The sequence below is a fragment of the Callospermophilus lateralis genome, chromosome 1 (genome assembly GCF_048772815.1).
Source record: "Callospermophilus lateralis isolate mCalLat2 chromosome 1, mCalLat2.hap1, whole genome shotgun sequence".
In the NCBI taxonomy this organism is placed as follows: Eukaryota; Metazoa; Chordata; class Mammalia; order Rodentia; family Sciuridae; genus Callospermophilus; species Callospermophilus lateralis.
Window position 1 is genome coordinate 140421802 of NC_135305.1, and position 25592 is coordinate 140447393.

General features: G+C 52.9%; 2 protein-coding genes across 5 annotated transcripts in view; both read left to right on the forward strand.

Moving 5' to 3' along the window:
* Positions 1-11683, forward strand: part of Cabin1 (calcineurin binding protein 1) — a 140252-nt gene extending 128569 nt beyond the window's left edge. For 2 of the 3 annotated variants that reach the window (XM_076866211.1, XM_076866339.1), the window contains 5 exons: positions 604-678; positions 4687-4969; positions 9260-9424; positions 10638-10864; positions 11087-11683. In XM_076866211.1, the coding sequence (XP_076722326.1) occupies positions 604-678; positions 4687-4969; positions 9260-9424; positions 10638-10864; positions 11087-11230 (894 nt within the window). In that variant the 3' untranslated portion in view covers positions 11231-11683. The remainder of the gene's footprint in view (positions 1-603; positions 679-4686; positions 4970-9259; positions 9425-10637; positions 10865-11086) is intronic. The other variant, XM_076866293.1, reaches the window with a different exon arrangement.
* A 3167-nt stretch (positions 11684-14850) lies between these two features.
* Susd2 (sushi domain containing 2) lies at positions 14851-24663 on the forward strand. Of its 2 annotated transcripts, none has more exons than XM_076867473.1 (15): positions 14851-14926; positions 16505-16712; positions 16892-17043; positions 17541-17708; positions 18259-18433; positions 18558-18759; positions 18939-19024; positions 19099-19367; positions 19453-19596; positions 19826-19984; positions 21329-21577; positions 21741-22013; positions 22146-22322; positions 22408-22523; positions 22634-24663. In XM_076867473.1, exons 1-14 carry the CDS (start codon positions 14851-14853, stop codon positions 22509-22511), a joined length of 2442 nt encoding a protein of 813 aa, XP_076723588.1. In that variant the 3' UTR covers positions 22512-22523; positions 22634-24663. The 2 variants fall into 2 exon arrangements, with proteins under 2 accessions (XP_076723588.1, XP_076723581.1); XM_076867466.1 differs by having other exon boundaries at positions 22408-22507.
* Positions 24664-25592: the final 929 nt, after the last annotated feature.

Below are 25592 nucleotides of genomic sequence, written 5' to 3' on the forward strand. Positions count from 1 at the left end.
GATTGTCCAGAGTGACCCCCACATCTCCCTAGTCCCATACTAACCTCCTCATTGCTTGGTTTCTTGGTCTCCAGACATACTTGGCACAGCCCAGGACCATTACCGTCATCTGCCCACCATCCAGACCTGGGTTTTCACAAGGCCCCTCCCAGTTGAGTCACAGTCCTCTATCCTGCCTCCTCAAGAGGCAGACTTTAGCCCAGAAGCCTACCCTTCTCAGAAGCCATCTAGAAGTAAATGGCCTCAGCCAAATTTGAAGGTTTGGTTGGGATCTGAATCCTTCTGCCAGCCTTAGCCTTTGAAAATGAATATAACTCACCACAGAAATCAACTTTGTGTAGCCAGAATAGTGGCTGGGTCCAGCACTGGCATCAGTACCTAGGACCATTGGGACCTTGACCTGCCCTTCCACCTGGAAGACAAGAGCACCTGCCCACAGTCATCACTGAGGGAGTCTGGGTGTGGTCAGCAGTGAAGAGGGCCCTTCACAGGAGTGAGGCCCCCCACCAAAAAAAAAAGGCTGGTCTGTGATACCTAAAGGTCAAGGCTGGGAGGAATTCAAGCACCACTAAGCCCTCTGACCTTGGGCATCTCCTTGCTTAGGTAGATGAGGAGGCTGCACTGGAACAAGCTGTGAAGTTCTGTCAAGTCCACCTTGGGGCTGCTGCCCAGAGACAGGTAAGCCCAGCCTCATCATGTAGGGCCTGCCCCACACCAAGGCCCAGGGCTGTAAGTCAAGAAGTAGGTAGGCCCTGAGGATGGTTTTTATGGTCATAGTGGGCTGTGGGAAAATAAGCAGGAAGTGAATGAATCTCCAGCTGGTGGAGTATTACCCCAAAGTGGGATGCCTTGATAGGGCCCAGATCCCTGGCATATGTGAATACATGACCTGATGGGTCCCTCCCCTTGCCTTGGCTCCTTTTCCAGAAACAGAGAGGATGACTTCAAGCCATTTGACCTCACCTGGAGTGGTCCTTCCATTTGTAGAGGACCAAGTAGCATTAGAAGCAGGCCAATTAGGAGCAAAGTGGCTGGGGGCCTAGGGACCCACCAAATGAGGGTATGTGGTAGAAACAAGAAAGTGAAGACAAGTTCTCAGAGAATGGGTAGGAATACTGGTGTTTATCAGGCAGGGGAGTGATTGATGGATGGAGAGGGATAGAACTGGTGCAGAGGCCAGATGAGGATGGGTGGGTCCAAGAGATGGTAGAAGCTTAACTGGTAAGGTAGAAATGGCAGGGGTGGAATTGGAGTTAAAGCCCCTCCTGGGAAGTGCCTGGGAGAGCCCCAGCCAGAGTGGAGACTAGGGTTTTATTGAATCTGAAATTCTTTGAAAGGAAAGGCCATGAAGGCATTAAGTCAAGAGTGCCCTCACCCTGCCCCTGCTTAGAGGAACAATCCAGGCAAGAACACTATATGTGAGGAACCCTGGTATTGGTGAGTCTGTAATCATCAGTATGAACCAGAGGGTACAGGCAGGGCCAAGCACCTTGACAGGACCACAAGCACAGGGAGGAGTCTTGGGACAAGAAAGAGTGGTATCCAAGAAAGATAGTGTTCTAGGAGCCAAATAGCAAGAATGGGGACCTACCAGATATGGGGACCCAGGGACTAGAGCCGTTTTTGAGGAGCAGGTTCGAACGTTCAAGGTCAGCTTTAGAAATTTAGCAAGGCCCTAAGCAATTTAGGGAGATCCTGTCTCAAAATTTAAAATTAAGAGGGCTGGGATATGGCTCAGTGGTTAAGTGCCCCTGAGTCAATCTTCAGCACCACCAGAAAAAACCACAGGGGCTCATCATTTGAATAGGTATAGCCTTTGTTTACTCGGGTGGCCCCTAAGCCATCTAGTCCCAACACCCCCAGCAACTGACTGGTGGCCACCCTGGGGGTCCAGATGGGCTTCCTCCCTGTGGAAAATGGAGCATCTGGCCATAACTCCTGCCAAAGTTCTAGGTCTTAGAAAGCCCTGGTGAGTTCCCTTATACCAAGCAGGCTGTGGACCAGGCAGGGGACTCTCTGGGGGTCGTAGGTGAGCCCTGTCTCCTGAGATTCAGAGTCCTTGGCAAGATATGCCCCCAACCTACCTGTAGTCCTTACCACTTTATTATTGCCAAAGGGCACAGCACAGTTGGCCATGGCCTCTTAACCCCCACCATAGCCTCCCTTCTCCATGGGGCAGAAATAACTGCTGAGGCCCTTGTGCAGGGCTCAGGCCTAAGCCCTCCTAGAAACCCCTCTTGTCACCTCTACTGACCCAAGTGGAGCAAGTGAACATGCAGACAGTGACCACAAACAAAAGAGGACGACTGTTTTGTTTTTTCAGTATTGGGAATTGAACCCAGGACCTTGTGCATGCTAGGTATGCTCTCTACCACTGAACTACACCCTCAACCCTTTTTAAATGTTACTTTATCTTGTGATGGGGTCTTGCTAAATTGGGCAGACTGACCTTGAACTTGTGATTCTCCTGCCTCAACCACCTGAGTAGCTGGGATTACACATCCAGCTTAAAGGATAGACTCACACAGGAAATATTCGTACACTTTTCTCTTCACTGGTACCTAGCTGGCAAGATCCAAGGGCAGCCTATCATGTTCAACAGTCAGGATTCATTCCATGGTACTGGGAGGGTGGGGGGGACAAGGGCAGGGCAGAGTCTCATATATTAGAGGACCAGTAGCTACTTGGGCATGCTCATATCGGGGCCCCTGAGAGATGTGGACAGAGGTTTCCTTATTTCAGGGACCTCAAAAAATTTCTGGGAGTGGCCAGAACTAGGGCACTGGGATCCTTAACTTTTAGATTGCCTGCTTCTGGGCAATGTCAGTTCAGGCCCTAGTGTAGAGAGCCAACCTAGTGGTCTTGAGATCCTCCCCATCAATGTTCCACCTGTCACCCATTTCCTAGACCCCAGTGGAATGGGATACCCCTGGTATTATTATTCGAAGCCCTCTCACCACAAGTCTGGCCTACAACTCTTGCCTCAGGTCTGGAGCATCACTGCTGAGAGCTATTCTGCTCTGGTCTTATCTCCCTCCGGAGGCCATTTTCTGCCTCCCATCTCTCACTCTTCTGGAACCTTTGTGTTTTGCCCCCTTCTCCTAGAAGAAGCCACCTAGAACACTCCCCTTAAGCCCTCTGGTTAGGTTCCCTTGTCTTCTCCTATTGCCTCATGTTCATCTCAGCCAAGTCGTCCTCTCCTGGTGTTATGGAAGGCAGGGTATTATCTCAGGGTCTTCTTCAAAGCCACCCAACCTTTACCTCCTTTCCCACAGGATCTGGCAGTACCTTCCACCAACCCCATACTTCAGAGCCATCAGTTAGGATGATCACAGCCATCCTGGGCCCACTTCTGACCAGAACCAAGGAGAAGAAAGCCATGGCCCTCAGAGTCAATGCTTCTGCCCCTCAACATGTCCCAATTGCTGTGGCAGCTCTATGCACGCCTAGAGGGTGCTCTGGACATTGTAAAAAGCTAGATGCAGTTGCCTGTGGCTGAGACCTCCTCCTGAGTGAGAATAGGGACATAGCACTTACCCTCCCCCTCACGTCTGCTCGCACTGCAACTTGGGGTGCTCCTAACTCTACCACTCTGGGCACCCTGAGAGCCAGGGCTGTCCTGCCCCATCCTCCCACCAAACTTGCTGCCCTTAACACCAGCCTGGGGCTTATCCCAGGCACCCACTACATGGCAGAATTTCTAGGGCCTGTCCCCCACCATATGGATCTCAGAATGACGGAACAATTCAAGCAAAACATCAGAAGAGGCAGGATTATCAGTAGAAGCCAGCTTCCCAATGAGATGCCCACCCTTTGGCCTTTGACTCTGGCCTTTGACTTTGAGGGTCCTATTGCCCCAGTGTGGGCAGCTCATACAGTACAGTGGGCCTGGTGCTGGGGTAGGGGGTGGGGGTCCAGGTGCTTTGCTGTGAGAGGCTACCACCTTGAGTTACCCTACCTAATCTCACTTTGAAGCACACTGTCAGGCACCATGGACTTCACATTTGTGCAGCCCAGGAGGGGGATCGATCGTGGTTGGGAGGAGTTGGGTATGCCCTGTGTAGCTCCAAAAAGGGTCTCATGACAGAGGGAGCTGTGTGAAAGAAGACTCTTGGAGGCCCCTAAGGGAACCAAAGACCTGTGGCAGGTGCATTAAAAAGATCAGGCTGTAGGCAAAGGGCCTATTTGGTCAAATTGCAGGGACAGCATCAGGCTGGGGCTTGCAGCCAGTTGCAATCCCAAGCTCAGGGTGTAGATTCTTGTAGTATTCTCTTGGAACCACTAGTGTCCCTAGGAGTCCTTGTCCAAGACTGACTGTGCATTCCTAAAGTTCCCAGATTAGGCCTATACCCTATGCCTTGGATATGGATATGATTTTCCAGACTGGCACCCTGGAGTGTAGGGGGAGGTCAGCTGGAGATTTTCACTGAGTCCCCACCAGCAGGGCTTAGACATCTCCAAGAGGGGTGCACAGTTCCCAGCTGTATGCTGACATTAGCATTTTTCTGGAAGGGTGCCTATGGATCTTGTTGGCAGCAGAATGGGGCTTAGATGCCAAAGGGTCATGTTGGCATTCCAGATCCAGACAAACTGTCCTATGGGACTGCACTGGGTTGATGTGAGGTAGGACAGTGTGGGCCCAGGGCTGACCAGCTGGCCTGCCTTACCTCTCCTCTGTCCTCACAGACCTCAGGGGACATGCCTACCACCCCCAAGCACCCTAAGGACAGCCGAGAGAACTTCTTTCCTACAGTGGTAAGCACCACAACACCTGACCCTGTGCCAGCTGATGTGCTCCAGCGACCCAACGACATCCACACCAAACCTCGCCCTGCACTGGCTGCTGCCACAGCTGTCATCAGCTGCCCTGCCTCAGTATCAGCCTCTACTCCAGATTCATCCAAGGACCCTGGGCCCCCCCAACCACACAGGCCCGAAGCCACCCCCAATGTGGCCTCTCTGGGCCCAGGTGAGTCCCATCCTGGTAAACTGGTGTATGGGGCCCCTACCATTAGTCAACAGCAGCTTCTGAATAGAAACTATGGGCAAAGGGGGAAGGCAAGGGTATCCTCCAGCCTGTGTGATCCCACAAGAGAGCAGGGATTGCTGGTCTGCTCGTCAGTCTCTGGCAGCATCAGTGGTGCCAGTCGGTACATCCTGCACATACCAATCTCAACCTAACCCTACATGCCTCGGTCTTCCCATCTGTAAAGGGGTGGTGATGAGAGTAGGGGCAAGCACCATCATTTGATGTTTGCTGCCATCATGGTTTTCTCTCCACTCCCCACAATAAAGCCTTTCAATAAATAAGAAAGATGGCTTGATCAGGTAGGAAGGGGAAGAACACAGACCAGGCCTCCCATGGGTATCAGGAGGGCTCCTGACTGACATACTGCAAGGCCACCAGTACTTGGCCTCCATTGTTCCCACACTAGATCTGCTCAGGTGCCATCACACCCCCATGGACAAGATAGATGGAAGCCATCCAGGATAAGAAATCCATTGGAAAGGCAGCCTGTCTTTCAGGGCCACCTAACAGACTAGACAAGTCTGGGCCAGGAGCTTTTCTGGGAGAAAGGGTCATTGAGGCAGCACCACACAGGCCATAAGGAGGAAGGGACTAAGCAAAGCACTATCTCTTTCACTGGTGCAGGCATGCTTCTGGCTTAGTGGCTATGATTCTACCTGAACAGCCCCAGCCAGGCTCTGAAGACCCATAATAGGACAGGGATATTCCCTGACCAGTTAACCTCCCCAGCTGGTGGGTCCCTAGCCAAGACCAGTCTGGTGAGTTGCCTGTGTCCCCAGAGCACATTCAGGGATGGATGTGTCTCCTTGGCCCTGTATTTCAAGCTCCACCCCCATGCTTCTCCCAGCCTGTGCTCTTGCCCGAGACCCTGCACTGGTCTACAGCCAGGCTCCCACCTACCCACATCTGGAGCCATCCCTGAGGGCTTACCTGTCCATCCAGTAACAATCCAGCTGTCTTCTCCCTGAGCATGAGGGACAGCCAGTGGGGAGACAGGGATGACTGCCTCAGGGACTGCAACTGTCAAGTCTCCTCTGTGACCACTGTCTTGGTTCTCTTGCATGAAACCTGGGACAGTGTCCTGGGTTAATGTGTTTTCAAGTTTGCTCCCCTGGGACTCGGCACTCACTTAGCATGGACTCCCAATCTTATGCCATCACCCTGACTTTGGCTTTAGTCCTGCACATTCTGTAGTCACTGGGAGCTTTTACAGGTAGCCCCCACACACACCCATTACAGCCATATTGCCACATAACCCTGTTATGTCTGGAAATTTAGACCCTGCTGGGAGCCAGCTCCTTCCTTCTGAGAACTTTCTCTGCTCTAGAGATGTGGGCTTGATGGTATTTACCTGTCCCAGCCTGGCCCTAACACCAACCCAGAAAGCTAGGGAGCAAGCTAGATACCTGGGCCATTAGAAGGCCCCTCTGCCAGGCCTACGTGGGCACATATTCAAGATTTTCATTCTGACAAAAAATCATTTAATCTAGTTTTGGGGAAGGAAGTAGAAAAGGATTGACTCTCCAGACTGAAGAATGTACACTTGGAGCAGTCTTCCCTAGATACAACAGTTAGAGAATAGGGTGTGAATTGCAGGTTTTCACCTACTTGAGGGTGGGGCAGGCAATGCCAAGAAGGAATGAAGGCAGCCGCTCTAGGGTTCCCTTTCCAAGGAACTCTTCCCTCACTGTACCAGGTTTGGTGTGTGACCATCTGGCTTTTTCACATACTATTGGATCATTGGTTCATCATGACATGGGGAATACTAGCTATCTATTGAAAGGCCCACAGGGGAGGAACTAAAATTTCCAGCCAGTATCCACTGAGGTCTTCAAATGGCCAACCAACTCTCAGAGAACCCCAGTTTGTCTTGCCTGCTGTAGCTGTGCACAATATCCCCAGGCCCCAGTAAGCTCACCCACCTGCCAGGCCAGACTGCCCAAACTGGCTCCATGCAGCAGATGTACCCCTCAAGTTTGGCCAGGGCTCAAGGTCCCTGTGTCTCTTAAGGGAGTCCCAGGCACTGCCTATCACTGTGCAGCTTCTTCCAGTTTGTGTCTATCTCCTTGTTTGCTGGGTGTCCACCCACCCTAGGCCAGGTCCTAGTTTTGTATAAAACTGACTCCCCAGAGGATCCTTTTCCCTAAAGCCATTGTGTCTTCTAGGGTGGGAAGAGTAAAGCAAAGTGGAAATGCAAGTAGTATTAAGGGTAGTGAAAGTGCTGGCCTCATGCAGGCCCTGAGAGGCCAAGGAAAGTCTGAGACCCATGGTCTCCCAGAATATGAGCCTTGGAGACAGCTAGACCTGGTGCCAGTCTGTGTATCTGTCCTGGTAAACAGGAGAAATGTCCTGATTGCATAGAATCTCTGCCTAAACACCTGCTCCCCAGACAAGAACCCAAGGCTGGGGAAGCTCCAGACAACTCTTCTCTGCAGGCTGTTCCCTTAGTAGGTCCCACCCCTGGGTTGCCCAGATGGCTCTGGTGAGGGGAGGAGACCACCTGATCTAGGGAACACCTCACTGTGTGTCCAAGTCTCTGCTGGACTCCATACCAGGGGTATACCTTCTGTTCTTGGTGGCACCCTGAGAAGGCAGACCTGAGAAAGATGGATAATCAATGAGGCTGCTACTAGGGCTAAGGAGCAAAGCCATCTTGGGAGCAGCCTCCACCCATTCTGTGGGCCCCCAATAGGCCTGTTCAGAGTATGCTTGACTCACCTCATTGCAGCCAGGTCTATAGATTTATATTACCAAGAAAGCCAGGCTTGCTGGGCATAGTGGTATATGCCTATAATCCCAGCCACTCGAGAGGGCTGGGCAGGAGAATCTAGTCCTGAGGCAGGAGACTCTTAGGCTAGCCTCAGCAATTTAGCAAAACCCTAAGAAATTTAAGGAAGAGACTTGTCTCAAAATTAAAAATAAAAAGGGCTAGGGATATGGCTCAGTGGTAAAGCACCTCTGAGTTCAATTCCCAACACCAAGAAAGAAGAAGAAGAAGAAAAGAAAAAAAAAAAAAAGGTTTCTGGCCTCCCCAACCTGAACAGCTCCATACATACACACTACTGAGGGAACAACTACAGAAGGGAAAGATCCGGCCAGAGCAAGGGCAGGCAATTAACCCTACAAAAGGGTTAATTAGAGCCCAGGGCCAAGGGAAAATCAGCTTAATTTAGTGGTGTGTGTCCTGTCTCCAATAAGTTGGGGGTGATGACTAGGAATTACTAGAGGGGGCCTTCTGAAGCCATTGTGTTGGGCTATCTATGAGTATGGATTGCCAGGTAGTGAGACCAAGAAAGGGAGTGGCTCCCCAGAGCCAGGCTTAAGATAAAGCCTCCTCACAGACCCTGCCCTTAAGTAGCTCATTGGAGACCAGGGAAGCTTAATGGCCCTTAGGCCTCTGCCTGCAGCCTGGTCTATCTTTGTCTCAGGAGCTGTCACACATGCCTGGCCAAGGAGGGGAGCCTGCTTCCCCTGATGGAAAAGGTGGCTGGCATTCCTAGTAAAAAGAGCCTTAGGGGCAGGCAGTGGAACAGTATCAGCAAGCTGGGAGATTCTAGCTCTGAGGAAGCAGGAAGAAGAGAATGACTTAGAAGACAGAGAGGAGGCTAGAAACAGGGTCTGGGGAGGCCTGGACATCTGCAGCACTGATGCTGAGTAATGGCCTGGCTGTCGGCCACAGGCACTGCAATAGCCCCTTGGGCCCATCTGGTCCTTGGCACAACTGAGGCCAATTTTTCGTCCCTGCATTGTGCCAGGGAAGGAATGGTCTGGCTCAGCATGAGGGCACAGTGCCAGTGTGTTCTCTGTCCTCTTTGGTCTTAGTTTGGTAGTTGTGATTCTAATCCTGACTTTAGGTCTCAGCGTCATTCCTGTGAGCCAGAAGAGAGAGAAGACCCCCATCCCATGGTGTAACCATAGTGGTGTTTTACCCAGGTCCAGGGGCCATACAGCCTTCATTTTTCCCCCTAGTAGGAAACAACTCCTAATGTCCACTTGGGGGCTGAGAGGTTTCCTGAAAGTACCAACCTAGATTGTCCCAGAAGAGTTCCTGAGGGTCCCCAGTTTGCTCCTGTGGAGATAAAGAGCTGCAGGCTTCCCACTTTGGACACATTTCTCTTCTGGGTGTCTGAGAGCACAGCCCAGGCTCACAGGGCCTGGCACAGATGCCCACAAAAGAGGCTCTGCCCTGGGAGGTATTATGTCACCTGCATCTGGCCTATGTCCCCACAGAGGGAGAAGAGCTGGCAGGAGTGGCAGAGAGCACTGGCTTCCCACCTCAGGAGCCACGACGCAGTCAACAGGTGAAGACGGCCCCCACAGGTCCCCCAGTAGAGCCACACTGCTGGCCAACAGAGGCTACCCCCCAGATAGGTCCCGAGCCCACCTGCAGCCAAGGTAAGGCCAGCTGGGAACAGCTGGGCACTGGTTCCCACAAGGCTGCTTCATATCTGGCAGCCAGGGAAGGCTTCCCTACAGAGGCACCAAGCCTGAGGGCAGGCCTGGGGAAGGTCAGTTGAGATGAGGTGGGAAGGAAAGGCAGGGGAGGGGAGGGGAACAAAGGAAGAGCCCAAGCTGGAATCTGATATGGACCATTGTCAGGGACCTAGAGCCTCTTTCATTCTGCCCCTGGCTTCCCAGAGGAGTTCCAACAAGGACAGGCATTTTGATTGGGCCTCTTAGCCATCAGCCCACTGCAAAACCCAGATAGGACAAGAGAAGAATAGAAATGTATAGGGAAGAACTTGGCTTGATCACTGAGGCATCCCCATGGTCCACTGAGACAGCCTAACCCCAATCTCTGTCCTGCATGTTCCCACCAGCCATCCTACCCATTCAGGCCCCTTGGGAACTCCCCCTGGCTGAGCCTCCCACAGACCACTCAGGACAGTAAGACCTGGCGCCAGCCTGCAGTGACCAGGCTTAGGCTCTGAGTAAGCCCCACTCCTTTTAAAGCCATGGGACTGCAGAGGAATGTGGAGCTCTGCCAGGCCTGCTGTGCTTCTCCCAGCTCACGCAACTCCCTGGAGGCTGCCAGGCTCTAGAGCTGCAGCCTGCAACTGCTGCGGCTTCTTCTGGTATCCAGGAAAATACAACCCCTCACTCTCCCTGGAGTGTAAGGGAAAGTGGATGTACTAGGGCTGATTCAGTGACCACACCTGGCTGATTGACTGTCTTGTGGCCTGGAATGGTTTGGGGGATGTAACAGTTCATGTAAGCTGTGATGTCTGAGAGGGCCATGGAATCCCTGGGAAGGCTTAGGGATGTTCCCATGTCCCAGGCCCTGAGCTCTCAGAGTTCATGGTGCTCCCAGGTCAGGATCACAGTCCCAGCACCCCATGGTCCAGAGCCAGAGTTGAGTCCCTATGGGTGAGAAGTAGTTGACCAGGGTGGAGGCCTGGGGGGCCTGACAGCCAGTACAAGCATATTGGCATGCAAGCCCAGGACCAGTGGGCTGAGAGAAGGCACCCACTTTCTAATGCAACAAGGAAGAGAGATGCTCAGGGTATCTCTATCTTCTAAAGGGGAAACCGAATCCTGAGCAGGGGAGGGACAGGCAGGCTCCAGAGGCTACGAGCAAAGTTCAGCCCCTGAGGTCTCACCCCCACAGCTACCAGCTCCAAGGTCCCCAGCAGTGGGAGTACTCAGCCACCTGAGGGCCATCCAGGCAAGGCCGAGCCCAGCCGGGCCAAGTCCCGCCTCCTGCCCAACATGCCAAAGCTGGTGATCCCCTCGGCCACCACCAAGTTTCCTCCTGAGATCACCGTCACACCGCCCACCCCGACCCTGCTCTCCCCTAAAGGCAGCATCTCGGAGGAGACTAAGCAGAAGCTAAAGGTGATCATAAGTACTGGGCCGAGGGCACCAATTACAGGGAGCCTGGGGTGGGGGCTTGGGTTCTTGGGGGTCTTAGGGCAGGGGATTGGGCAAATGGGAGCCTGGGGCAAGGGCTCGGGTTATTGGGGGGAGGGAGGAGCTGTGAAGAAGAGGGGCTTGGATAAAGTCAAGAAGCCTATAGTAGGCCAGGCATCCTTGACCAGTGCCCTGCCCTGTCTGCAGTCGGCCATCCTGTCTGCCCAGTCAGCTGCCAACGTGAGGAAGGAGAACCTATGTCAGCCAGCTCTGGAGGTTCTGGAGACATCCAGCCAGGAGTCTTCACTAGAGAGTGAGACAGATGAGGATGATGACTACATGGACATCTGAGGAAGGCCTGCCGGAGCCCCACAGCCACACCCAAGGGGACAGGGTGGGCCTGGAATCCCCTTTGGCCCAGACCCTGAGCAAGGCCAGAAACCTAAGTGGGTATTATTTCCCATGCAGCCTCCACTGCCCACCAGCCCTGTCTTCCCAGCATCCTGCTGTTCACAGATTGGGCTGTCCACACCCACAGTGTGGGGGCCCAGAGGAAGAGGAGGAGGCCCAATTTAGCCCTGTAAGGATGGATTGGTGTATCTGCACAACAGGGCCAGCATCATTTTCTATGGAATGTTTGTAAACATGCTCATACCTAGCCCAGCAGGCTGTACCTACAACCTGACCCCAGGACAAAGTGGGTTCTGCCTAGATCCCAATGGAGGCATCACCTGGGCCAGGCTTGCCTCACACCTTTTTTTTTTGGGGGGGGGGTGTTCTTTTTTAATAAAGATGGAACAATGGTCTTCACTGCTTTGTTCTCCCAGTGGGGCTGGAGGTGGGGAGGCCCCAGACTTCGGGAGGTTGATGTCCCTAGTTTCTGACCTTTTCCTTCTCTTAGGCTCAGCTCTTGGGCACCACAAAAGTCTGGAGAATGTAGAGTGTCATAGAATGCTGCAGACGCCTCTAGGCAAGGCTAGCACTGGGCCTAAAGGGGCATTTGGGAAGTCCCCAGAGTTCACTGGATGCCAGAGGGACTGGCAATGAAACACCATGCAGAGGGAGGTATCATACTTCCCACCCCAATAGGACCTGCCACGTAAGTTGTGGAGCCCAGCACAAGATAGAAATGTGAACCTCTTGTACAAAAATTACTAAGAATCTTAAGGTGACAACAGCCTTAAACAAGCCCCTAATGCTGACCCTGCCTTCACAGGCTCCAAGCCTGTCTATTTTGAGGATGTACGGTTTCCAAATGCTCACACTTGCCCTTTACGACTATCATTCCCTCTCTGCTCTTCAGAGACCCATCTGTCCCTAAACTTTGGGCCAGGTTGGAGATGGGGCACCTCCTTACTGCTAGGTAGGTGCCCCTTCCCAGGAGAAAAGGCACCAGGAACTGGGCACTATCCTGGATCCCCAGCCTAGGCCATTTGGAACTAGAGATATGCCAGTCCAGGGGGATCCTGGCTGGACCTGCCATCTTGGGACATGAGAACTGGTCCAGCAGTTCCTCAGGCCAGCCCTTGCCCATGTGAATGAAAGCACCCGCGGCCCTGACCCAGGCTGGGGTATAAGCTGCTTCCTGGCACAGGACATCAGTATCCAAATGCAGGGCACCCCTCAGGGAAGTACCCTTAGTGTTCAGCAACCCTGTGCATTAAGGGGCTTTCTCCCTTCTGGGAGGTAAGGGTCTTACAGACTTCTTATTAAATGCCTCTGTGCTGCACAAATATTATAGAATGGGGGCAGGGGTTCCCCAGGAGCAACTCTGCCCTTTTCCAACTCCCCCAACCATAAGCTTCCTCTGACAGTTTCAGTAGTGTTACTGAAAGCTCAGTCCTTGTCCTCAGTGCCAATCCAATAACGAAGACATAGGAAAAAAAGTTTTATTGCTTTGCTAGCAAAGGAGAAACATAGGGGAACTCTGTCCCAGAGGCTGTGATTCTACCTATAAGCAGGAATAGGGGGATTTTAAGAGGTGATTCAAAGGCTACATTCCTCGTGTACACTGTTGAAGTTGTAATTCACTTGTTCATTTGGACATAGTCATATCTGAGAACTGGTACTATCTCCAAAGTCTGGATTACTTTGTTCTTATGGTGAGTGTGTGCTCAAGAACAGATAAATCTGCCTAAAATGTGAAAGAAAGGTAATCCTGTTTCCCCCTGAGATTAGGGAGGAGCCTAAAAAAGAAAAGAAACTTCCATTTAAAAGATAAGTTGCAGGCTCAGAGGTAGAATGCTTGCCTAGCCTGTGTGAGGCACTGGGTTCAAACCTCAGCACCACATTAAAAAAAAAAAAAGAAAAGAAAAAGAAAGATATTGTGTCCAGCTGAAAAATATTTTTTTAAGAGAGGGAAAGAATTTTTCAGTTTCGGTGGACACAACATCTTTTATTTTTATGTGGTGCTGAGGATTGAACCCAGCACCCCGCGCACACCAGGCGAGCACGTTACCACTTGAGCCACATCCCCAACCCTGAAAAATATTTTTAAATAAGTAGCAGTGGCAGAGCAGCAAGGGGTATATTCAAAGTATAAAATGGACCACTGTTATAATAGGAGCCAGTCTCTCTCTTTGGATCTGGACCCAAGGGAGGAGCAGGTGGGTGACCACTAACATTGAGTAGTTTGGGGCAGACCTAGGTGAGAAATGGAAGAATAAAGAACTGATGGGGCCTCAGGCTGAGGCAGGTCACATCCCAGATGGCCTCAGCTTGGTGCTGTGCAAGACTAGCTGCAAAGTTAATAAACACCCTCTTAGGACAGCTAGGGTAGGGGAGGACCTGTCCTAACATTCAGCCCAGGTGGCAAACCCTGAGTGAGAAGTCCCAGGCCTGGAACTTAGCTCTCCCTGATTGCATGGGCTCCCAAAAGCCTGATTTGTCCCCTGCTGTCTCTATCTTGCTTCCTCATCTGCCCAAAGATTAAAGAGATTATGCAAACTCTGATGAATGGCAGCTCAGGGGTGGGTGTAGTTGGGCAGGCTATGCATCTGTGGGCTCCCTTGTCCAGGTTGGAGGATCACATTTTTGTGAATGGGCCTGTCTCAGTCTCAGGGAACTCCCCTCCTTTCCCCTTTCTCCCTCCAACAGGAATCCTCCCAGAGCTGTCTAGCCAAGGATCAACCTGAGACTGACCTGACAGCTCCTTCCCACACACCAACATGCCCACCAGGGGCGAGCCCTGGCTAGAATCTGCTTACTTGTTCACCCCACCAAACTTTGAGGAGGAATTAGCAACACCTCCGTGCAGGAAATTGATTGAGGATGTGAAATCTGACCAGAAGGCACAGGGGCTGGAATCCTGCCAATCTCAAGCACAGACCAGATTCACCCATCCTGCAGCAGGCTGTGCATCTGTGGGCTCCCCTGCCCAGGTTGGAGGATCACTTGAGCTTGTGAATGGGCCTGTCTCAATCTCAGGGAACTCCCCTCCCCTCCCCTTCCTCCCTCCAACAGGAATCCTCCCAGAGCTGCCTCTGGCCAAGGATCAACCTGGGACTGACCTGACAGCTCCTGCCCGCAGCCAAACACCCGTTCAGGAACCCCACCCTTCAGCTCCTCTATGTAGGATGGGCTGGGACCCAGGATCCAAGCTGCAGCCTCTGAACATCCGGCTCATCACGTGCCAGATTCTGCAGCTGGAGGCTTCAGCCCCATATCCCTCCCACAACGTCCCAGGGCTGGGTTTCTTCCCTCTCCCATGTCCTTTGCTTGGGCCAGGAATGTGCTAACGGGGCAGGTTGGGCTCTGCTGTTCTACTCAGGCACCTGTGGACTTTGAGAGGGGAATAAGTGGGGTGGGAAGGGAGACGGGTGGGGTGGGGAAGGGAGGGGCGGTGCCTCAGAGCTCGGGGCAGGCAGGCGGGGCCAGGCCAGCAAGGAGTAAGAGCCTCCTGCCGCCTCTGAGCCACTGCACTGCTGCTGCTGCTGCTGCTGCTGCTGCTGACTACAGACCCAGACCTCACCATGAAGCTTGCCCTCCTGCCCTGGGTCCTGCTGCTGCTGGAGACAGTCCCCGGCTCCGGGCCCAGGCCCACAGCAGGTATGTTCCCACCCGCTTCTGTCCCCCTGTCTAATCAGCCAGGTTTGGGGTAGATTATGCAATCTCTCCACTGGATTATCTGTGCTAAGGTTGACCCCAGCCCCATGGAACTTATGGCTTTCCATTTTGTCCACATGCTGACCAGGGAGAGCAGTTCCAAGCCCCGCTGGGCTTGGCCTCTGTCCATCTGTCAGGGCCTCTATGACTGTGCTGGGAGTAGTGGGAAGAAATTCTGAAGCTCCAGGGTTGAGGGATGGGAAAGAAGTCTGGACTGAGCCTGCCTTATGCTTCTGGGAGACAGGAAGCCATGGCTGCCTAGAAGAGAGGTAGGGGAGAGCAGCGGAGCCTTTGGCCTGCACCCCAAATCCCAGTGAAGAGTGTGATTGCATATGGAGAGCCCCCAATTTCCCTCCCAGCTCTAGGCAGGCTTGTTAGTCCTCATCAGGGTTAGATTGAACCCAAGAAAGTCTAGCAGAAGGCCTGAACTCCAGAGTTGGGACCCTGGCCTCAGGTTCAGAGAGGCATCACCCACCCACAGTCCTCCACCCCACCCTGTCTTCCATCTTGCAGGGAAGTATCACAACCCTTCTGCCACTTTTATCACACTTATTGGCATATAGAAGCCTCTTCCCCACACCACTTGAGACAATAAATATTTATTGCCACTCTTGAATGCCAGGCACTGCACTTAAGTAGGGACATTCTGGTGGCTCAAACCCAGGCCCAGCCCTTGACTGGCCTCATTTGGTTGCGGGGGATGGTGTAGGGCCAAGTGAGATATGTAATTCTAACTTGAGTACTTCCACCCCACCCCAGTCTTTGCCCTACCTCAGGTCCCCATTATCCATAGGACAAGTCTTAGGCGTGACCTCCACAGCTCCCCATGGCACACCCCTGACTACCTTCTCCCTATTCCTTGGCTCCCTATTAGAAATGTCCCACCTCTTCCTCAAGAGGAAGGAAACACCCCTGACCTTCTTCCCTAAAGTTGGGGCTCTCTTTGGAGTTCTATTGTTGCCCCCTGGGAAAGTAAAATGTGTCAAGCTCGGCCCAGGCACTAGTCCCTCCTAGATCTTTAACGTGGCTATGTGACCAGACCCCAGCCTTGGTGAGCAAGAAGTGTCCTTCTCCAGACTATGGAGTCCCAAGATAGCACACTGTCCACAGACCCATCTGAGAGCCAAAAAAGGTCCCCAGGCCCAGGTCAAAGATGCAGGCAACTGTGACCTTCTCAGAATGCCTGTCCTGTGAGCTATAAGGCCTTAGTGTCTGAAAGCTAGTAGATCCCTGAGAGTTATTTCTGACCCTATAAGGTTGAATGTCTGAGGCATTTTTCTTCATTTTACTATTTTCTAGTCACTCCACTGGATTATCTGTGCTAAGGTTGACCCCAGCCCCATGGAACTCATGGCTTTCCATTTTGTCCACATGCTGACCAGGGAGAGCAGTTACAACCAGCATTCCTCCCTGGGAATGCTTCCCTTAATTGACTCTGGGGAAAATTAGAGGCAGGCCCTGTGCTTAGAGCAGCAAGCCTAGCATGTACCTTAGCCAGATGCTCAGGATTTTCTTTTCCAGGTGCCCAGGATAGCTGTTCCTTGCGCTGTGGGGACCGGAATGGGCCCTGCTCCTGCCACCCAACCTGCTCAGGCCTTGGCACCTGCTGCTTGGACTTCCAGAATTTCTGCCTGGAGGTTTCACCATCCTCAGGTTCCATGATGGGTGGCAAGGACTTTGTGGTGCAGCATCTCAAGTGGTTCAGCTCCACAGATGGTGTGATCTGCAGGTGGGAGGCCCCATATTCCCAGCCCCACTGGCTGGCTGGGTGGAGCCCTGGGACCAAGAACAGGCAGGAGGGCACAGAGACAGCTGGCTACACTGTTTACTAAGGAGGTGGGGGACTTGGGCCTTTGAGTTGGTCAGATCACACTGGCCCAGCTGTTCCTACTAGCTCTGTTTCCACAGGTTTAAGGAGAGCATCCAGACCCTTGGTCATGTGGACTCCTTGGGGCAAGTCCACTGTATATCACCCTTGCTCTATGAGAGTGGTCGCATCCCCTTCAACATCTCCATGGACAATGGTCGCTCCTTCCCTTATGCAGGCACCTGGCTGGCTGGTGAGCCCTCACTCCACCAAGTCAGTCCAGGCTGTGGGCCCCAGATGGCATGCACCCTCTGTGGGTCCTGGTTCCCACCCCCATACATCCTTAGCCCATAGGGACTTTCCCCAGTGCTAATCTATGCACACCGAGACTTAGTCCACCCACCTGCCACTCTGGCTGAACCAGTCCCTTGGACAAGTGTTCCCCCATCTCATTACCCCATCCCCTGGTATCCAGATGGGTGTATCAGCCCATAAGGAGTGGAGATGCAGTGGGTCCCTGAACAAGGTAGGCCAGTGCTTGCCACACAGCTCAGCCAGGCCAGACCAGGTCAGGCCCTCATTTCTCCCAGCCTTGCTATCCTTTTCTTCTATGAGGGACTGGACAAGTCAGCCAGCTGCTTAAGTGTTTTATTTTTGAGAGTTCCCCCTAGACCTTATAGCCTCAGGGCCTCCTCCCCTGCACCACCTAGGCCCCAGGCCTTCACTTACCCCTCACCTGCCTCTGCACAGTGCACCCCTACAAAGTGTCAGAGACAGAGAAGAGCCAGCTGGTGAATGAGACCCGCTGGCAATACTACGGCACCCCAGGCACCACAGGTAACCTCAGTCTCACTTGGAACACCTCAAGACTGCCGACGCAGGCTGTCACCATTGAGCTGTGGGGCTACGAAGAGACAGGTGAGGCTGGTCCAGGGCTGGTGGAGGCATCTGGAGCTTTGGGCTCCCAAAAATGGGTGTCCTAGGTGTGGGAGTGGGGTCTTATAAGTGGAAGAGAAAGGAAGGGAATTCCAGGCAGGTTTGGAGGATCGGGAGCCAGAAACATCAATCTAGGGAAGAAGAATAGCAGTAACGTCTATTAGACTGAATGATGGGGAAGGCGAGGTGAAAGGATGACTGGTTGTTTGGGCCCCAGGCCTAGTAGAAGGTTTGATTGCCCTGGCCTTTGGATAGGAGGCTTATGCTGGAAAAAGAGAAACTGGATCTGATCCTTCCTCTCTGAGCTTGGCATGATACAGGGACAGTGACCCTGAAGTGGAGAAGGTGGAGCTCCAAAGCAAGGGATTCCTGACATTCCAGCAAGCCCTTCCATGAGGACCATCTGTTTATCCATTGCCCTTCCATCCATCTGTCAAGCTGTTCAGTGCTAGAGACTGGGTCCAGGTTCCTCTCTTGCCCCAGGGGTCTTCAGAGGAGTCCTAGGGCTGACCAAGAATCTCTCTTCCCTCAGGGAAGCCATACTCAGAGAATTGGACAGCAGAGTGGTCATACCTGTATACCCTGGCCACAAACATTTCCAACTCTGGCTTCTTCACTTTCACTCCAAAACCTGCATCTCCTGACTATCAGAGATGGAAAGTGGGTGCTCTGCGGATCGTTGACAGCAAAAATTATCTAGGGAAAAAGTAAGGGCCTCAGTACAAAGAATGGGCTGGGGACATCCAACTATATGTAGACCATCGTGCTTGCTTGGGAAACCCCAGGCCATGCCTGGCCTGGCCCTTAACTCATGAATCATCACCATCATAGGGATGTGTTGGCACTCTGGACCAACGATCATGCTCTGGCCTGGCACCTGGGTGATGACTTCCGAGAGGACTCTGTGGCTTGGGCTCGTGCACAGTGTCTGGCCTGGGAGGCACTGGAGGACCAGCTGCCCAACTTCCTGAAGGAGTTGCCCGACTGCCCCTGCACCCTGGCCCAAGCCCGAGCTGACTCTGGCCGCTATTTTGTGAGCCCCTGAACCCATTAGGGCTTGGGAGAGGGTGTTGGGGGATGGGTGGGGCCAGCCTCCCCACTGAGACAAATACCCTCAGGGGGTGAGGTTGGGTTCAGAGGGTCCCCTTGGGTTTGGCGCCCAAGGAGGGAAAGGATGCAAAACCCAGGTGACAGCCACTGGCTACTCTGCAGACAGACTACGGCTGTGACATTGAGCATGGCAGTGTTTGCACCTACCACCCTGGGGCCGTGCACTGTGTACGCTCTGTACAAGCCAGGTGAGCCACTAGACCAGAGATGAGGGACAGGGCAGGGGTTGGGGGTAGGCTCCTGACTTGCCTTCCCCTACCAGTCCCCAGTATGCCTCAGGTCAGCAGTGCTGCTACACGGCAGCTGGCACACAGCTCCTAACAGCAGACTCCATCAGTGGCAGCACCCCGGACCGTGGCCACGACTGGGGCTCACCCCCATACCGCACACCACCCCGTGTGCCCAGCATGTCTCACTGGCTCTATGATGTCATCAGCTTCTATTATTGCTGCCTCTGGGCTCCCGAGTGCTCCCGCTACATGCAGCGGCGGCCCTCCAGCGACTGCCGCAATTACCGGCCCCCACACCTGGGTAGGTGCCAGCTTGAGCACTAGCCCCAGGGAGGGCTGGGCAGGGCCAGGTGCTGAGGAATCTGTCTAATCTGCTCTTGCCCCAGCCTCCGTCTTCGGGGATCCTCACTTTGTCACCTTTGATGGCACCAACCTCACATTCAATGGGCGTGGCGAGTATGTGCTGTTAGAGGCGGAGCTGACAGACCTGAGGGTGCAAGCACGTGCTCAGCCAGGGATGATGACCAATGGTAAAACCAGGGCCCCACAGCCTCTGGGTGGTGGTGGGTCATCTAGGGTGGAAAATAGGAACCAAGACAACCCCATTCTGCATCTCTTTTTTTTTTAATATCTTTATTTTATTTATTTATTTATTTTTAATGTGGTGTTGGTGATTGAACCCAGGGCCTCACACATGCTAGGCAAGTGTTCTACTGCTGAGCTACAGCCCCAGCCCCCATTCTGCACCTCTTACCCCAGGCTCACAGGCCCGAGGCACAGGGCTGACTGCAGTGGCTGTCCAGGAGGGCAACTCAGATGTGGTAGAGGTGCGGCTGGCCAAAAGGTCTTGGGTCCTAGAAGTGCTGCTGAATCAGGAGGTGCTCAGTTTTGCTGAGCAGAGCTGGATGGACCTGAAGGGTAAGTGGCATGGCTAGATAAGTTCAGTGATCTGCCCAGGGGTTGAAGGTATCCTTAGGGACTTTGTGCCTCTTCCCAGCCCTGACTAAGGACTAGGGTGGTGTCTAGGGCTCAGAAACAAAGATGGAGGCTTCTTGGGGATTGGAGATAGGTCCAGCAAAACATAGCCGGGTGGGTGAATCTGTGCACTTGACCATCGCTGTCTTAGGCTAGAGGTACAGGGTCCAGCCTGAGGTCTGATCTCACATCTTGACACCTATAAAGTTACCCATGTCATACCCCTGAGAGGCCAGAATTGAAGGATGGGACCTCCTTATGGCCCAAAAAAGTCTAGGGGCCAGCATGCCAGGACTCACTGCTGGCCCACATGGCTCTACTGGTTTGTTGTGGTCACTCATTCCATCATAAAATGCCCTGCAAGTTGGATGTGATAGGACCAGTGTTCAGAAGACTGATGCAGAAAGATTGTAAGTTCCAAGCCAGCCTCAGCCTTAGCAAGGCCTTCAGAAACTTAATGAGACCTTATCTCAAAATTAAAAGGGCTGAGGGATTAGCTCAGTGGTAGAGCACCCCTGGGTTCAATCTAAAAAGAGGAAAAGAGGGAGAGAAGGAGAAGGAAGAAAGAAAGAAAGAGGCAGGCAGGCAGGCCATTGCAAGGAAGCCATGCCTGCAGAGTTCAGAACACAGCTCAGAGTGGCACACAAGAGTAGCAGCCTCAGCCAGGCACAGTGGTGCATCCCTGTAATCCCAGCAGCTCAGGAGGCTGAGGCAGGAGGATCACGAGTTCAAAGTCAGCCTCAGCAAAAGTGAGGCCCTAAGTAACTCAATGAAACCCTGTCTCTAAATAAATTACAAAATAGGGCTGGGATGTGGCTCAGTGGTCAAGTGCTCTGAGTTTGATCCCTGGTACCCCCCCTCAAAAAAAATGAGTAATAGCCTCAGTGTCCCATTCCCTTGCCACCACCATTCCCTTACTTCAGGGGGCTTCCAAACAAAATAGTACCCAATGGAGATAGAGGGAATGAGTATACAAAGACCCGCAGAAAGGGCAGAGACAGGTAAAACTGCTGCAAGACCAATGAATGTATTGGGGGAAGGGGCTGTGCCCTGTCCCCACATGCCCCCACATGCAGCCTCAGCATGGGGAGATTCTCTGCAGGAGAATCTGATGCATCTGGGTTCCTGGTGCAAGTGTATGCTGGAGATGGTAGAATATCATAATCAACAGGTCAGCCCTCCTCTTCCTCTTAGGTGCCTCCAACCCCATTCTGGGGTTGTGGTGAGGATGAGGACAAGGCACAAGGACTACAGGGAGTGACTAAGTCCATTTTCACCTGTGCCCAGGCTTGTTCCTGTCAGTGGCTGCTGAGGACAAGGTATCCATCATGTTGTCATCAGGGGCCGGCCTGGAGGTCAGCATACAGGGCCCTTTCCTGAGTGTGGCCATCCTGCTACCTGATAAGTTTCTGACCCACACCCGTGGCCTTCTTGGGACACTTAATAATGACCCCACCGATGACTTCACCCTACGCAGTGGACGGGTCCTGCCCCTGAACGCCAGTGCTCAGGAGCTGTTCCAGTTTGGGGCTGACTGTAAGTGGCCCTTTGGAATACACTGGGCAGAATGAGCAGAGCTGGGAGTGGGGTAGGGTGGATTGGAGCATGGCACAGGTAGGATCTGTGGACCAAGGGGACATCAGACCCTTGGCCACTACTCGAAGCTGTGTCCACCCAGGCATGCAACCTGTCTCCACAGGGGCAGTACACAACACTTCTTCTCTGTTCACGTATGACTCCTGGTTTTTGATTAACAACTTCGTGTACCAACCTAAGCATGACCCCACATTTGAGCCCCTCTTCCCAGACAAGACCACTCTCAGCCCAAGCCAGGCAGAAGAGGCAGTCAAACTATGTGGAAATGACCATTTCTGCAAATTCGATGTGGCAGCCACTGGGAGCCTGAGTGTGGGAAATGCCACACTGGTTGCCCACCAACTGTACCAGCAGCGAATGCAGAGCCTACAGCCTGGTAAGGGTGGGAGAGAGGAGGCCTGGGCAAGTGAGAATCCACCTTGCACTAGGATATGGCCTTTAGTACTGGCCAGCTGCATGCTGTGGCCAGCAACTTAGACCTGTTGTCTATGTTCTGCCCCTACTGCAGTGATGTCCTGTGGCTGGCTGGCTCCCCCTGCCAATGGGCACAAGGAGGGACTCAGGTACTTGGTGGGCTCCACTGTGCACTTCCATTGCAACAGCGGCTTCAGCTTGGCTGGGGCAGAGACCAGCACCTGCCAGGCTGACGGCACCTGGTCCACACCCACACCAGAGTGCCAGTTAGGTGAGGATATCTCTCTTGTGCACCCTCCCACCCCTGCATGCCCACATGCCCTAGATTACACTCACCACTCTGGCCCACTCACCAGGACGGAGCTACACGGTACTGCTGAGTATCATCTTCGGAGGGCTGGCTGTGGTGCTACTGGTTTCTATCATCTATGTGCTGCTACGAAGGAAGGGCAACATGTGAGACCCCACCCAGGTTGAGAGCCCCACCCACAGACTCCTACCTATCCCCCTCTTCAACTTTCTTGGGATCCTGGGGCAGCCAGTGGGACAATTGTGACTGGTCCAACCTCATTTCCGTTGCAGGAACATGTGGAGCTTGCAGCCCTGAGACTGGAGCATGGTTGGCCAGCAGCACAGGGTCACCTCAGGGCCAAGACCCAGCCTCCCAGGTGAAGGCCCTGGACTCCCAATAACATAACCATCAGTCCTATGATTCTCAAATCCTTAGGTGTGAACACGTGATAACTGGGCCTTTAACACCTGTGGACTCAAGACCATATACCTAGTCTGTCATCTCAGATGGAGGCAGAATACCTAGTGTTAGGAATTCCAAATCCCTGACATCAACCCCTTGTTCTGTTTCCCTACTACTCACAGTTCTAATTCCTAAGACCTGAGACCTCATTTCCTGTGTCCCAAGCTAGTGCTAGTGCTTGTGTCCCAAGCCCTAATATTTCTGCATCAGAAACTCAGATTTTAATACCTCACTCTGCATAGCCTGACACCGGTGGCATGACCCCTGGTAGACTGAGATCTGCTGCCCCTCCCCCATGGGGCCTCAGTGCCAAGCGGTCTTGGTGCCCAGACCACGGACCCAGCCTGAAACCTCAGGTGGACTCAACCCCAAGGCTGTGAGAGACCTCAGGGCCCCCTAGGTAGAGAGGAAGTCCCCCAGTAGGAAAGAGACCTCTCTCTGCACTCAGACTTATATCTCTACCTATTCTGGGATGTTGCTTGGAAATACCCCCTGCCCCCACCTGTACAAGGAGAAAACAAACCTTCTGTATTCCTTTCCTGCTGTCCTGGTGCTTATGCTGTAGCTTTATTCTGGAGAGTTCCATGGTCACCCTGTGAAGTCACTACCTACAGTATCAAGGTCTAAGTCCTGTCTGCTTCATTGACTCCCAGGGAGACTCAATTTCCTTAAAACTTCTACTCTTGGGCTGGGGATGTGGCTCAAGCAGTAGCGCACTCGCCTGGCATGCTTGCAGCCCGGGTTCGGTCCTCAGCACCACATACAAACAAAGGTGTTGTTTGTGTAAAATGGGATCCAGAATAGTGACCACCTTGTGGGGTAGGAAATGAAGGGCCATGTCACATTGGTTACTCAGGAGATAGGAAGGGGCAGATCCAGCCTGGCCATGCCCACTATCTCCCAGCCCAGGTTCCTGTCCCTTTGCTCTCACTTAGTGTTCTCTGAGAAGAAATGTATGCCCTGCAGCAAGCTGGTCCCTAATCATGACCCTGGCACTGCCCTGCAAGAGGCTGCTTCTTGGCTGGGCAATAATTAGTAGGGCCATGCCTAAGTCCTCGAGTGAGTGAGATTCATTTTCCTTCACCCAGGAATGTCCAGAAGCTAGACACAGACATGACACTGCTGCCCACCTGAGCAGCTCCTTACCTGCCCTCTGAGACTATGAGTGGCACACCATGGAAGCACAAACTAGGAGCCAGCTGGAGGAAAAGTAGAGCCCAAAGTCTCTTTTGTGGATAGGTTTCTGAATAAGGGTTAGGCATCTTGATCTTAGGTGGAGAAAGTATGGGGGATGATGGGGCTGAGGATGCCCACAGGTGACCTACTGTGGGTGGTAAGAGAGTGGAAGCTTCAGTGTAGCCTGCAGTTCTACGAGTGACCACATGGAGGCAGCAGAGGGTAGGATCAATGAATGTTTTGGGGGAAAGAACTGTGCCCTGTCCCAGATGGCTGGGGATGGCAATCTCCTCCACAACCTGCTGCAAGCAGGTTTGGTGACAGAGTTCAGGACTCCCACTCACTGAGCCTTGCACTTAGTAAAGGGTCCAGGACAGAAATAGAAGAGCTGAGAGGCAGGGACAGTTCCCATCTGGAGGGCTTCCTGGAAGACAAGCATGATGGAGCTTATATAAGGAAACAGCTGACAGGAATTGGAAGGATGAAGGGTCATCCAAGAAATTAGAGGAATAATGAGGTCAGTGTCCTTTCTTCCCAGATCCCTCCTCGCCTTGTCCTTAGACTCCTCTGAACTTGTAACTCCGGGCAGGGTAGTGCTTCCTGCCACTTGGCCATTGAGCTGGTACTTTCCTCTCTGCAGATGAGGTAAAGTCTCATTTCCATTGCCTGAGTCCCCAGTGCATCCCTGTGCCAAACCAGGCCAGGTTAGCCACCTCAGTCAATAAAAGGTTGGTTTCCTGGTCAAGGCCTGAACATGTAGGTACAGGCACCCAAGGAGCCCAGGAGGGCTGGGGCAACTTCATGGCTCAGTAAGTCTAGCAGAGGGTGTCCCATTCAGGGTAAAAGACAGGTTATATTCCATCCATGGTGACACACACCTGTAGTCCTAGCTACTCAGGAGACTGAGGCAGGAGAATTACTTGAATCCAGGAGTTTGGGGCCAGACTGGCAACATGGTCAGGCCTTCTCTTTTTTTTTTTTTTTTTTTAAAAAAAAAAGCAGATTGTATTCTCAGAGCTCTCATTTATCAGAGAGGGTGCTCAGGCTCAAAGAGAGAGATTGGTAGTTGTGTCTAAGGAGCAGTGGATGGGTTAGGGGGCCAACCAAGATGGCTATGCTGCTACACCATGGCATTTGAGTAAAGCATGGACAACTTCAGTATCCCCTGACCAACCTATCTCCCTCTAGGACATGACCTATATCCCCTACCCAGTAGGAGAAAAGGGCACCCTGGCTGCGGCCTTAGCCCCAGACATTTTCATTGCCAGGGGCAGGCCAGGATGGGAAGTCCCGCCACCTGACAGGGGCTTTCCCAGGGTCCCAAAGGAGATAGAGGTACTACTAGTCCCTTACAAAGGTACCAGAAGGTACCAGAACAAAGCACAGATGCTCTACAGACATCAAAGGTAGGGGACCTCCACCTCAGAGAGGTGGTCTCTCAAACAGCAGCCACAGAGCTTGCTGGATGGACAACAGCGGGAGATTTGCAAATGGTCCCCCACAAGTTGGACTGACAGATCATCCAAATCAGAGCCCTGTGGCATGCTATCCCCCTCGAATAAGTCAGGATAGGAGAGATGGTAATCCAAGGAGAGCCAGGGGATCTAATTG